Source organism: Melanaphis sacchari, unplaced genomic scaffold (genome assembly GCF_002803265.2).
Source record: "Melanaphis sacchari strain LSU unplaced genomic scaffold, SCAv2.0 Contig7_pilon_pilon, whole genome shotgun sequence".
Lineage (NCBI taxonomy): Eukaryota > Metazoa > Arthropoda > Insecta > Hemiptera > Aphididae > Melanaphis > Melanaphis sacchari.
Window position 1 is genome coordinate 4,193,766 of NW_020271560.1, and position 14,211 is coordinate 4,207,976.

The 14,211-nt window shown below is 25.6% G+C and overlaps 3 protein-coding genes across 4 annotated transcripts; 2 read left to right on the forward strand and 1 right to left on the reverse strand.

Moving 5' to 3' along the window:
• The first annotated feature begins 491 nt into the window (after window positions 1–491).
• Window positions 492–7,068, forward strand: LOC112601577 (apoptosis-inducing factor 3-like). Of its 2 annotated transcripts, XM_025349273.1 has the most exons (11): window positions 492–974; window positions 4,285–4,392; window positions 4,562–4,622; window positions 4,693–4,871; window positions 4,946–5,119; window positions 5,192–5,358; window positions 5,639–5,763; window positions 5,828–5,958; window positions 6,034–6,365; window positions 6,437–6,650; window positions 6,716–7,068. In XM_025349273.1, exons 2-11 carry the CDS (start codon window positions 4,317–4,319, stop codon window positions 6,949–6,951), a joined length of 1,695 nt encoding a protein of 564 aa, XP_025205058.1. In that variant the 5' UTR covers window positions 492–974; window positions 4,285–4,316; the 3' UTR covers window positions 6,952–7,068. The 2 variants fall into 2 exon arrangements, with proteins under 2 accessions (XP_025205058.1, XP_025205059.1); XM_025349274.1 differs by lacking the exon at window positions 4,285–4,392.
• LOC112601578 (ribosomal protein 63, mitochondrial) lies at window positions 7,015–9,543 on the reverse strand. Its single transcript, XM_025349275.1, has 3 exons — window positions 9,364–9,543; window positions 7,478–7,589; window positions 7,015–7,313 (listed from the first exon to the last, which is right to left on the reverse strand). Exons 1-3 carry the CDS (start codon window positions 9,417–9,419, stop codon window positions 7,161–7,163), a joined length of 321 nt encoding a protein of 106 aa, XP_025205060.1. The 5' UTR covers window positions 9,420–9,543; the 3' UTR covers window positions 7,015–7,160.
• Window positions 9,544–9,646: 103 nt separating this feature from the next.
• LOC112601576 (dnaJ homolog subfamily C member 21) lies at window positions 9,647–11,817 on the forward strand. The gene is made up of 2 exons (XM_025349272.1): window positions 9,647–9,881; window positions 10,006–11,817. The coding sequence occupies exon 2, from the start codon at window positions 10,028–10,030 to the stop codon at window positions 11,771–11,773; it is 1,746 nt and encodes a 581-aa protein (XP_025205057.1). The 5' UTR covers window positions 9,647–9,881; window positions 10,006–10,027; the 3' UTR covers window positions 11,774–11,817.
• Window positions 11,818–14,211: the final 2,394 nt, after the last annotated feature.

The following is a 14,211-nucleotide window of genomic DNA, read 5'->3' on the forward strand; positions in this document are numbered from 1 at the left end:
AAAGGTAAAAACCAATGTTACGTATAAGAGACGTCGTAAACCCCGTACAACAGCAGAACAGTTGACGGTATTCAGTATTAAACAATATACACCTGAGCATATTATTATTATATGATACGACATCAATACATTATATTAAAATATAAAGCTCGGGTAACTATTATAAATTGTAATATAATGTACGAAATTGGAGTATTCACTATTCAGTATTGAATATAATATTTTGAGCATTTGCTTCGCCTACTGACCGAGTGCAGTGCCAAGGTCTATTGGAGTCTCGGCGTGTTGAGTTCTATCGTCAACCGCCGTGAACTGTGGAAATTCGAGTAATAATTCGACTGGACAGCAGTCATACCTATAACACACGTCACCACAGACCTCAGTACCACATACTGACACAATGACACTGCTGTAGCCTGTAGCGAACTAGCGATTTCTGGTTTACGCTTTACACTTTACAGTCCGTTCGGTCACCGTGCGCGTGCATGAGCTATTCCGCCCCACCTGACCGTCCAGACCGTGATTATCGTTATCGGAAATTTTGTTTTTTTTTCCTCATAATAATAATCATAATATTAAAATATATTCTAGCGGCCTCTGACGCGCGCGCACGGTCACGGTGACAGAAATACAGAATTTATTACTCTCCGAGTCTCATTCGACAATCGACATTCACCCGTGGGCGCTTGGTGGTGATTGTCGACTACCACGATTAATACGAAACCTTTCTACTTATACTCAACTCGTATTATAATTGTGTGTACCTCTCACGTAATAGATCTACTTAGGCATACATACGTACGTAGCAGTTATGCCAGAGTGAACGCCGGTACATTAAATCATTCAGATCAAAACTATATCGCCGTGGGTAGTAACGATACTTTCTCTCTGCAGCTGAACGTTGTCCATATCGCCGCCACAACAGTCTACACCGAGCTGTTAAATGGGCTCGATAGCGTCAAAGAGCACCGAAGGTGAGTTTTTATTTTTTTATTATACCAATAATGACCAATTATGACTTTGCGGTCACCATTTTTTTACTCGATCTGTTATTTGTCATCTCTCCAGTTGTGCTTGAGCTATTACTAGGCTTTCTAAAGCTTTCCAGTAGGTATGATTATTCATCAAATACCTGCTGTTTATAACTGCTGATGTTTGATCTCTTTATACACTCTATTTATATTATGCAAACCAATCCGACTGGCAACTTATAATAACTCGAATTATTTTTCAAACAATATATAAAATTGTGCTAAATTGCTAAGTACCTAAAAAATTGCCTAAAGCTTATATCTACATACAAAACATTAGAAAAAAGTTATTATTTTAATTTTCCAAAAAAAATTAAATAGTAGTTATTAACATTCAGTCTATATTGAAATAAAGTGGTTTAAAATAAAAACAATATTATAGTCTTATTTATAAATAATAAAATATTAAAATACCTATCATGAATTCAGTTCAGAAATAGTAATAGTACACATTAAAAAAATAAACATTTTGGATGTACTTAATCTCAGATATCACTTTAAAAAGTTTAGATAAAAAGTTATTTAAAAAATAAAACTACATTTTTTATAAAATCTATGTAATATTACGTAATGTTATAGATGTATTTTATACAATTATTCGTGTTATATAAATTTAATTAAACCTTGAAATTGTAACTTGTGAGCATGTTAATTTAGAACATTTGGAATAAATAAATAACACCTTCTGTTAAAACATAGGTCAAACTACAATTGTCTATAAATGTAGTTATATTTACCTAATATATTCAACATGCCTTTGTGTTATATGAATATTGCATTTTTTACAAATTTATGTAATGATTTATCTTAAAAATTTTCAATTATTATCAATTACCTACCTAATTATACAATAAAAATTGTATAAAAAATAATGGTAAACTTTGACCTTTTTTTACATTATCTATATGAAATAGTTCACTATACTAAATTAATGATATACTTACCTACTTGATTTAATAGTCCAATAAAAAATCATAACTACTAATAATTTATTATACTTATTAGGTGTCTAAATTATTTATTTTTATTTAGTCTTAAATTTGAAATATATATAATATAAGTATGTTTCCATTTAATCTTGGCAATTTTCTGTTATTAATTTCATATCTATAAACATTGTTCTTTTGATTTAAATTTAAAGACATGAAGTATAAATTTTTGCATTTACCGTATATTATATACAATTAAAATGATTAGAATATAATAGGTATTTAATTATTTTTCAAACATTTAAGAGACCAACATTTTTATTTGTTCTAACTTATGTACTTAAATTGTTATAATTATGCATTCATTAAACACAAATGTACTTGCTTGTAATGACATTAAATAGCAATAAACATGGAATTTTTAAATAGCAAATGTCAAAATAGTTATATTTTTGTATTTCTGTATCTAATTAGGTATTTAGATGATTTTAATGATGGCTAAATAAATACAATTCCCAAAAAGTTTATTTGTACTTGTATGTATCCTTTTTTTTTTTTTTTTTAGTTAGAACTACCTACAAATAATGTAATTACCTATAAAAACCTACTTAGTATAATTATTTATGATAAAAACCCATGTTGATCTAAACTTCAATCTTAAATAGTTTATTTATTAATTGTTATTATTTATTGTTAGTTATTATTTCTAAATATAGTATTTTAAAAAGATTGTTTATGACAAAATTAATTAGTATGTATCTAACATTCCTTATTAATTATAAATTAAAAATAGTTAAAAAAGAGTTCATTTTAAAAATATTGATATTTTAATGTATTAATAACTACAGTTTATTAACACATTATACCTAAATAAGTTTTAAGTTTTAGTACTATTAAAGTTATTACTAACATTATTGTTATTAATTAACCATTTAATATTCAGTTTCTAAATTAAAAACAAGATAAGATATTTTAGTTGTTTTGTTTTACAAAAACTCTAAAAAATAAATAAAATATTTTTTTATGCATTTTGTAAATCTATTATATTTATTTAAGTATATTATATTTTTTAAACTATTAGTAAGTTTATAGCATATGTTTATTTTTATTTTTTTATTATTATTATTTTATAAAATTATAATTAATAAAATGTGTTAAATAAATGAATATATAATATCTAGTGACTGCTCTGAGTAATACTTATTCATTTATTAAACACCAATATTGTATATTTATGTTAACAATTCTATAAGTACTATTACAAGCAGAAATTTAAAAAAAAAAGATTTTATGAGCTCATCAAGGTTTTATAGGTTTTTATAATTTTTAATTTCTATATTTTTCATTGAATAATACATTTTGATAGTAGGTAATAAAATTAGGTATACCCTTTGGAATCCAATAATTTGGTTTCAAAGTAATTAAGGTCCCTCAAAAGTTTTAGTCTTAGGACTTTTTTTAAATCTAGTATCTATTTAATTTTCAGAAAAATTAAATAAAACTAATATTTTTTCTTGGCCCTGATAACATTAAGGTTATGTTTTAAGAATGTTAAGTAAAATGGAATTTGTCTAAAGAGGAAATATAATTCATTCCTCACTTATTATTTGTAGTGATCACTTAAAAAACAGGTGAAGCAAGTAAAGATACCTTTTCTTTCTGTCTATATTTTAGACTTAGGTGTCTAGTGTTAACACTGGTTCAAGACATTATCAGCATCTATGCACTGTACTGTTCTATATGGTACTACTGACATAATTTAACATGGAATTAAAAAAATAATTTCATTTTAAACTATTAAAAAAAAACGGTTTGTCCTTAAAATTGGTGATTTTATAATGTCAATTTTTGTATTAAGCATTTTAAAGATTTAAGTGTTTGCTTAAAATATATTTTACTTTATTATAATATACTTAAAAAAACTGTTTGCATGATAAAATAACTAATTCATATGCCTCATACTGTGATTGTCATCAAAATCTATGTTTCTTAATCATATGTTTATTTTCACTTTTACAATTCATTGAATTTACAAAAAAAGTTAAAAGTTATCATAAAAATCATTTCACTGTGATTAATCATACTCACATAAGTAACATTCGATATAATTAACTAGTTATTATGTTGGGGTACCTACATATTTACATATATATTTATACATGTATATTAATAATATTAACATTTACCATTTGATTAGCTAAATGCTATCAAATTATCATTAATTATCATTAAATTGTTTAAAATGAATTCCTATCAAACTCAATTCGTTCATGTTTATAAACGAAAATAAGTTGATTCATTTTTTTTTATGTGCATGCTTTCAGGCTATTAATCCGGTTTATCATACAGGGATTGAATGTTATTTATTCGAAGACTAGTATTTAGAAGTAGTATACAATCCCAATCGCGTGTGTTTTGCAGAACAATGTCGGGTGTGTTTGTTTACATATATTGTATTTTTATCATATGCTTTTTGCTACTTTTTTTTTATTATTTCATTAATATACATTTATATTTTTTCTAATGCTTTAAAAATATATTCATTCATAAACTTCCTCATTTTTGTTTTTATATGTTGATAACTATTTAATTTATTTACAGGTTCCAATGAAAATGTTATCGAACAAATTGTGTGTAAAGAAAATGATATTCCTAATAATGGGTAAATTTTACATATGATTTAAAATTACTAATAATCATTACATATAATGTTAATAATAAAAACTTAATAGAATGCAGGAATTCGAGATCGGAAACAATGGAAATAAAATTTTAGTTGTAAAACAAAACAATGAATTTTTTGCTGTTGGATCAAAATGTTCTCATTATGGTGCACCTTTAGTCAAAGGAGCTCTAGGAAATGGTGTAGTAAGATGTCCTTGGCATGGTGCTTGTTTCGACTTGAAAACTGGTAAAAATAATTCTTTTAAAACATGATATTAATTTAAATGTTTTAAAACCTTTATATTTTATTTTTACAAATAGGTGACATTGAGGATTTCCCTGGCTTAGATAGCATTCCGAGTTTCAAGGTTTCTGTAACTAATGGCAATGTAAAAGTATCTGCCAAGAAGTGTGCTCTTGAAAATTCAAAAATTGTTAAACCATTAACTAAACACAATCCAGAAAATAAGCGTACATTCATTGTCATTGGAAGTGGTAATTAATTACTAAATTTATTTATTTTATTATAAAATAAGATTGTAAAATAATATTAAACTATTGCTCTAGGACCTGCTGGTACAGAATGTGTTGAGAAATTAAGACAAGAAGGATATGATGGTCGATTGATATTGATCACAAAAGACAGTTATTTACCATATGATCGAACAAAACTGAGCAAGGCTTTAAGTTCTGAAGCTACTAGCATATTATTACGTTCTCAATTGTTTTATGAGGTTAGATAATTTTATTAAATTTGGTTTGTGTTAAGTTTTATTTAAAAACTAAATGCATGGAAAATAATATTTTTTTATCTTTTTTAAAGAAAAAACAATATAGGTATTTCTAAAAAAAATTAATTTTAAGGTTAATTTTAAAAATGGTAATTTCCTCAACAATGTTTTTTTGTTATATGTTGAAATTTATCAATATGTTTTACCCTAAAATTTACATAAACCACCTAGTTTTTCAAAAAATAATAACATTTTAACAAATCTATAATTTTTTATTTTTTAGTCTGGAGATATTGAAATTTTAACTAAGACTAGTGTAGAATCAATTGACACTAGTGCAAAAATTGTACACTTATCAAATAATGAACAAATAACATTTGATGCTATGTTTATCGCCAGTGGAATGACGTAAATATCCATTGTATTTAAATAATAATTAGTATTTATTTTTCTTATAATGACTTATATTTAGGCCTCGTTCTACACCTGAAGTTTCCAAGTATGACAATGTATTAACTTTGCGCACAATAGATGATGCACATAAGATCTTTCAAAGTTTGTCTTCTGATTGCCATTTAGTAATTATTGGATCATCATTTATTGGTAAGGTTAAAATTTTAAAATTTCAACTTAAGTTATTAAAATTAAGTTAATAATAAACAATGAAAACATGTTTAGGTATGGAATTAGCTGCATCAAATTTTTCTAAAGTTAAATCGGTGCACGTAATTGGCCGTAGTGATGTACCTTTCAAAGAAAGTTTAGGAAAAGAATTAGGTGAACGGGTACAAGAATTATTTGAATCCAAAGGCGTAGTATTTCACATGAAAACAAGTGTAAAAAATTACATTGGTTATAATAATCGACTCTCTGAAATAGAGTTGTCTGATGGACAAAAGTTAAAAGCAGATGTTTGCATCATAGCCACTGGATCAAAGACTAATGTTGAATTTTTGGCTGGTTCTAATATTGAAATTAATTCTTCTAATGGTGCAATTGAAGTTGATAAGGTGTTTTATTTTTTCTTTACCAGACTTAATAAATGAGTGATAACATTAAAAAAATATTTTTCAATTTATAGAATTTGGAAACTAATGTGAAAGGAATATTTGCTGGTGGAGATGTTGCTAATGCTCCTGTCTACTCAACAGACATTAAATCTTCTTTAGGTCATTGGCAGCTAGCATCATATCATGGAAAAATTGCTGCTTTACAAATGCTTGGCAAAAAAACCCCCATTAAATCTGTACCCTTTTTCTGGACAGCATTATTTGGGACTAGCATAAGATTTGCTGGTATGTTTTATTTTTTATTATTTTTTTTTTTTTTTAATCTATAAATTAATTTTATGTTTTTACAGGATACAATCGAGGTTACACTGATGTTCTAATTAATGGGGATCTTGAAAATTTCAAAGCTGTTTTATATTATTGTAAAGGAAATGAAGTAGTAGCAGTTGCAACGGTTGGAAGTGATCCAATCGCTGCACAGTTCGCTGAGTTATTAAGAAGTGGTAGGACATTGAACAAAGATCAAGCAATTGACAATAAATGGTTAACCGAGGAAGAAGATACAGTTGTGTGCACCAGACTATGATTAGCTGTATTTTGAATTAAAATTATGATCTTAACTTTGTTACAATATTTTGTTAACTAGTAATTTAAATATGTTGCATATGTATTTAGATGTTTTAAATCACATTAATTTATTTTACATTTTATTTTCTTTCATACATTCAGAGGCTAAAATAACATGCAAATTATGTTATAATCAATCTAATAATTATATATTTGTAATTGAAGCTCTTAATAACTTTCCCAACCATCTGTTGACCTAAGATGACTTAAATGATTTTCCATCGGCTTGTGCTTAGCAAATTTCTCTGCTTGTAACACTTTCCATTTCCTCATCCATTTTTCAAAGCGCCCCTGTTCTTTTGAATGACCATATGATTCTTCCTGTAATTACAAACAGATTTAAATTCTTAACTATCTTGGTACATTATTTGAAATAAACAATACAAACACTAATATACTAATGTTTAACATAGTGTATAATGTATTTAACTTTTTCGCTACAAACATGAAAAATGTATATAATATCTATTTCAATGCATATTTACCTTAGTCAAATATGGGTGCCTAAGGTAAAACATATTTTGCTCTTCTCTTTGAAGATCTCTAAGTTTTTTATGTACATCTAATCCAGTGACTGGTTTGACTAGACGATGTTTCCTATAATAAATGAAATGAAGTAAGAACATAACAACAAAATAATTGAAAAATATTAATTAATTTTTACTTTTTAATTTCATTAGTTTAAAATATAAATTTTAAAAACCCGGTTTTTTCAAATGTAATGCACTAGGTACATAAATTAGCTGTAAAATAGGTAAGTAACAAACTTGCACTATTGAAATTAAATTGAACAAATTTTAAAGTAGGTAGGTACTTATAAACCGTGTATTACAAGAAACACTAATGTAAAGAATTGATAAGATAAATAATGATAAAAATATTTTTGTCATAAAATTAAAAATATTTAGGAAAATATTCATTAATAATCATATTTAATGATCTAAAAAAAAAACTACAAAAATAACAAGTTACTTATTGGTTTTAATAATTAAATTAGATTATTTTACACATTAAATTCAAATAGTTAAGTTACAGAGTTAGTATGCATTAAAACTAACTAGTTAGTGCCCAACTTTAGCTTATTGTGCAAAAATTGTATAAATGTTAAACTTAGATAAATAAAATAATTACTTATTAGTTATTATTAAGGCTTGAACTTAATATCATTGGAAATTACTGTAATCCAACTTAATAAATCTTCAAATAAAATATAATAAATATTACTTATTAGATAAGCACAAAAAATATTTGATTTAAATAGTTGTATTCAAAATGTTCTTAATAAAACAAAAAAAAAAAAAAATTAAATACTTTAAATATTTAACAAACAATTTTTTAATTGGAATCTTTGATGTATAATAAGAACTTATATTTTATAATTTGTAAAAACTCTAGAATCTGAGACTTGCAGATATTATTCATTTTAAATTTAAATAAAATAAAAAAGTCTATAAACTGCAACTTACAAGTACAAATAATTGTAGACAAAAATATGTAACGACTTATATGAGCATATACATTATTAGGTACTCAAAAATTATTAATGTTTAGTATTTTTCTAAAGCCACTAAGGTCAAGAGCAACACTGCAGTGGTTTTCAACAAATGGTCTGCAGCATAACATTAATAGGTTAACAGTTAGTGTTGATAATAGTTTGCCATAGTTGAAGTATACAAATTTAAAACTATATTACTATATATTTTAGTACAGTACAACACATTTTAAGCAAAAAATTAGTAATTGTGAATAGTACTTCAAATTCTTTGTAAACTTGTAGTAATTTATAAGTTCCATACTAATATGTATCGATAAGCATAAAATTATTATTATTATTAATTTAACTTAATGTTAAATAGTTTTTAATTTTATTTAAAATAAATAATAAAATCTTTGAAATATAATGATTGAAGATTTAGTATTTAAAATAAATATATATTTTTTGAAACTTAGCTACATACACGAATAACTTATTTGACAATACTTAAAATGTATCTCATGTTAAATTCAATTCTTACTTGTTTTTTTAATGAAAAAAATAAGAATTATAAAATTCATAGTAGCTTAAGTACTTAAGTGTTTCAGGTAGCTTAAGAAATTAGTCATTCTAATAATAATATAAAATATAAATAATTTAATACTAAAATTAACCATGCATATACATTATTTTTTAACTTACAAATTCTAGCTTTCATAATAGTAATGTATAAGTGGTTATTTACTTAAACTAAAATTTATTATAACAAATTAATAGCAAAAACTAGTAACATAATATTACATTTTTAAGTATTTTATATAATTTAGTTATCTATTATAACACTGTATCTTAACATAATAATTACTATAGTTAAGTTTTGAATTTAATTGTACATACCCTTTGAAAATATGACCCCTTGGTAATTTAGACAAGAGCGCATCAGTTAATCTCATTTTGAATTATTTAACACCTAGTAAATTTTTTTAGTTAAAAAGTTAAAGAAAAATATTATAATAACAAATTACGAATTTGCAAGCTGCGACTACATTTATACGATAATTAATCAAGTATTCAACCACACGGACCGACGCAATGATAAGCACTTACAGTTATCTTTTTTTCGGATGGACTCCGATAAGCATATATTATTCTATGATAGTATCTCTTGAAGTTTATAGATAAATGATAATAATATCATCTAATATCTATTTACATTGGGGGCTTCAAACGTCGGTACTCGGTGGTCAGCACTCAGCAGTCACCTATTTGGTGTGTAACTCGGTTTGTTACTCTGTTAGTCACTTAATAATACAACAGTTAAAATTTTTAGACTAGAAGTTTGATGATTTTATTTAATTAAAACTCAAAACAGATCAATCAAAAAATTTTTGAATTTTGAAAAATAATAATATCAGGTAAATATTTATGCTTACATATTTTAAAAATGATTTTTTATTCAAACGTAAATTATTTGTCAAGATAGGTTTGTATAAATTTATGATTATTTTTTTAATGACCTCTATTTACTTATATTTATAGGTATATTCTAAGTCAAGGTACAATGAAGTGTTTTTATGAAGTGTTGGAAGTGTCTCGCGATGTCTCTGCGGATGATTTGAAAAAGTCGTATAAGAAATTAGCGTTGAGGTGGCATCCCGATAAAAATCCAGATAATGTTGAGGAAGCTAAAGAACAGTTTCAATTAATTCAGCAAGCATATGAGGTACTAGGTGATCCGCGTGAACGTCAATGGTATGACAATCACCGCGAGTATATTATTAATAGTGGTGATACACCTGTTAATGAGCTTAATCTTTATAAGTATTTTTCACCTTCTTGTTATAAAGGCTTTGGTGATGACGATAAAGGGTTCTATTCTGTGTACCGTGAGGTATTTAATACATTATTAGTCGAAGAAAGTGTCTATTTCGAAGTGGATCCTGATGAGATTCCAACATTTGGTCGATCAGACAGTGACTATGCTGATATTGTACGACCATTCTACAACTTTTGGTGTGGTTTTAACACACATAAACCATTTGGATGGTTAGATGAATATGATATACGACAAGCCCCTAACAGACGTGTGGCCAAATTAATGGAAAAAGAAAATAAGAAGATTCGCGATAAAGCTAAGAAAGAACGTAATGAAAAAATACAAGCATTGGTAGAGTTTGTACGTAAACGTGATAAGCGATTAAAAGCATATGCAGAGACGCTTAAGTTAAAATCAGCTGAAAACAGTAAGCGAATGGAAGAAGCTAGACGAAAAAGAATTAAAGATAAACAAAAAGAAATGGCCAATTATAAAGAATCTGATTGGTCTAAGTTTTCTAATGTAGAAGAGGAGTTAAAGGTAATTGAAGAAAGCCTTATTGCTGAGTATGGTAGTAGTGATGAATTTGAATCAGATGATGAAATGGCTAACTGTTTATATTGTGTAGCTTGTAATAAAGTATTTAAAACAGAAAAAGCATTTCAAAACCATGAAAAGTCTAAAAAGCATAAAGAAAATATCGAACTCATCAAAGTTGAAATGTTGAATGACGAACAAATGTTGAATAATGAAGAACCTAATAGTAATAAAAGTTATTCTGATGACGATTGCGAAAGTCAATCTCATGAAGAAAGTGTTGTAGACGAAGCAGATTATGATAGCTCAAATAGCAATGCGGAGTCTTGCAATAGTTTAAGTAGTGAAACTGAAGCAATAGAATTTAGTACAAATAAAACAAAGAATATCAATTTACCAAATGTTCAGAATGATGTTGATACAGATGATATATTAGAAGCTGATTTAAGTAGTGAAGAAGAAACATCAAATATAAAAAGAAAACCTAGTAAAAAGAAAAAAAAAGATTCACAGATCGTTGATGAAATTAATGTATTATATTGTTTGACGTGTGATCAATCTTTTAAAACCGAAAAAGCTTTACATAATCATCAGACATCTAAAAAGCATAAAGACAATGTTGTATTAATAAGTGCTAAAAATACTAACGATGATGATCATAATCTTGTTTCTAATGACACTGATAATTATTCAGCGCTAGAAGTAGAAACTAAAGTATCATCAAAGGAAAATCAACCTCAAGTTGAATCAACAACAGAAAAGTCAACAAAAAACAAAAAAAAACCAAAAATAGTTGAAACCCCCAAAATTAAAAAGTCTAATCATGTTTGCGGTGTATGTTCATCAGTATTTTCATCAAAAAACAAACTACATCAACATTTAAAAGATGCAAACCATGCAGTTTTAAAAACAGTAGTTGTAAATGACCGCAAGTGTAAAAAAAAAGGAAAATAATTGTTATATAATTATTATAACTAATTTTTTTTTTTTATTGTCATTGTGATTGATTAATTAAAAACTTTCTATATATGTGCAATTATTATTACTTATTTTCTAAATTTTATTTCATGAAACCTTAATTGTTTTAAAAGACTATAGGACGTACATTATATTAAGTATATGCTTTATTCTTAATTTCAATTTAGATAAAAAAAAAAATAAAATTCAGTATAAAACACATTTATTTATTTTATAAATATCATATCAGAATTTTTATTACTAGGTTTTTTGTTACAATTAGTAGATACTTATGCACAAACTGTATAGTGTGTATTGTACTCTAAAAGTTAAAAAAATCATGTACTTTTATTATATTATGTATTAATTTACTCATATCAACAGTTGCCAATTTTGTCATTCAAAATGTTGTAAGTTATTTATTTTATTTTTTTTTTAGAATGTTTATATATTAAATCATATTTACACGTTAGTAAATCAATTAATTATGCTTCTTTTATTGTCTATTTAAAAATATTAGATAGTGCTATTATAACTCAAAAGCTATAAATGTTTAGGTAATTTGTAAATTATACACACTAAGAAGTGTAAATTAGTGATTTGCAAATTAATTCAAGGTTTTAACTTTCAGGTTAAGAAAGTTTATATTTTATATAATAGTAATTTTACTAGTTAATTATTCTATACCATATAATATTTTGTGGCCCTATAGTCTATAGAAAGGAGCTCTTATTAAACACAGAAATTAAATTATTAAAAAACATAGCATACTAGAATTTTTTTTTTCATATATCAAAATTATTTTCAACATTAATTAACTTCTTGAAATGTATGAAAATATGTAACATGCGACTTAACAGATGTATAATTGGGAGTTCTTAAGCTATCAGGAGACTGTGGGGGGGGAATAACATTTTATTGGCAAATTTTTGTCTGTGATGTAAATAGTTGATTGCTTTGACCCTGTAATACCAATCTGGCAATCCTTTTTCTTGGGTTCTATAGCAATATAGCATACATCGATACATCACTGAGTAGTTGGTGTAATTATAACTTGTAAAAACAGAACTTAGTATTAAAGTTCTACTAGTACCTATAATTCATAAAAAATTTATTACAAAATATGTAGGCCTACACTTTATAATTAAAGTTTAGTGATTAGTAATACCAGCGACGTAACCACAATATTGGGGACCGGTGGCAAAATTTTCAACGCTCCTCTCCCCTCCTGATCAAAGCATTATACATGGATATCTGAGGAAGGAGAGTGTGCATTCATCTAACTAAAATTATTTAATAAATTTTTTTTTAAATATTATTGTATGTCTTATTGATTTGAAATGTTATAATAGTTTAAAAGAAAAAAAAGTAGTAATAATTAATAGTTTATAATAAATTATTTTAAGAAATCTATTATATTACTTCTGATTTCAGGCTCCCTGAGCAAAAGGACTTTGGTACACCCGTAGTTACCCTCTACCCTCTGGGCTCTGATTTCTATGAGTTATGTCTTATGTCACTCAGTAATAAGAATAGAAACTATTTATTTTACGTAATCATTTTAAGTTGTTATAAGATTTAAAACATTATATTTTATTATTTTTAATAATGAAGTAGTCGATTAATATTTTACTAGATATCCCTCTTATGCCACTTAAAATCATATTTATGCTTAACTTATAAACTAGTAGTCCAAAATTTAATTTTTATTTCAATAAATACTTACTCCAAAAAAAAAAAATTCTAATTGGGAATTCAAAGTAAAAAATGTATTTTGTGATTAAAAAATAAATAAAAAATTTAATGAAAAGTGTTATTAAAATATTATAAGTTTTTGAAAAAATTACTGTCTAAAATTAAATAGATCACTCAGTATTACTAATCTTTAGACTGTATAGAAGAGTAGACCTAGTAAAAGTGGATGTATCTAAATTGATGCTAGTAGAGCACTATAAGTATAACACTATAACCATGCCTTAGTGTTAGATGCTAAAGTTGTGTTACAGTCAACAGAATAACACAAATTACCGATACTCGATAGCATTTATTATACTTATATAGTTGTTAATTTGTTATGTATACAGTACTTAATTTATTTACAAGTATGTACTGTAAAATGCAATTTATAACAAATGAATATAGGGATTGATGAATATAAAGTACGAATTAATATGCAATATAATATATTGTTTTTTTTTTTTACATTTATGGATGTTTTTATGTACATTATTCCACTAACTTACAAATAATATAAGTCATATTATTTCAAGCTAATAACAACAATTTCTTCTTTATTTGTTTTTACATACCTATTTGATGATTATTATATATTTTGACAAAATTTGATCTTTAATATTATATAAAACATTGAATTGGAATTAAATTTAATCATGCTGTTATTAAAACTTAATTATTAAGTAACTATAATAAGTAAA

What these genes read in the sequence shown, in the direction of transcription:
- LOC112601577 (XM_025349273.1), top strand. Translation starts at nt 4,317, where the DNA reads ATGTTATTTATTCGAAGACTAGTATTTAGAAGTAGTATACAATCCCAA. An exon ending in TTTATCGCCAGTGGAATGAC is followed by an intron (nt 5,764 to 5,827) that starts GTAAATATCCAT and finishes ACTTATATTTAG; the next exon opens with GCCTCGTTCTACACCTGAAG. An exon ending in GACTAGCATAAGATTTGCTG is followed by an intron (nt 6,651 to 6,715) that starts GTATGTTTTATT and finishes ATGTTTTTACAG; the next exon opens with GATACAATCGAGGTTACACT.
- LOC112601578 (XM_025349275.1), bottom strand. Translation starts at nt 9,419, where the DNA reads ATGAGATTAACTGATGCGCTCTTGTCTAAATTACCAAGGGGTCATATT. An exon ending in AGGGGTCATATTTTCAAAGG is followed by an intron (nt 7,590 to 9,363) that starts GTATGTACAATT and finishes CATTTATTATAG; the next exon opens with GAAACATCGTCTAGTCAAAC. An exon ending in GGCACCCATATTTGACTAAG is followed by an intron (nt 7,314 to 7,477) that starts GTAAATATGCAT and finishes TTGTAATTACAG; the next exon opens with GAAGAATCATATGGTCATTC.
- LOC112601576 (XM_025349272.1), top strand. Translation starts at nt 10,028, where the DNA reads ATGAAGTGTTTTTATGAAGTGTTGGAAGTGTCTCGCGATGTCTCTGCG.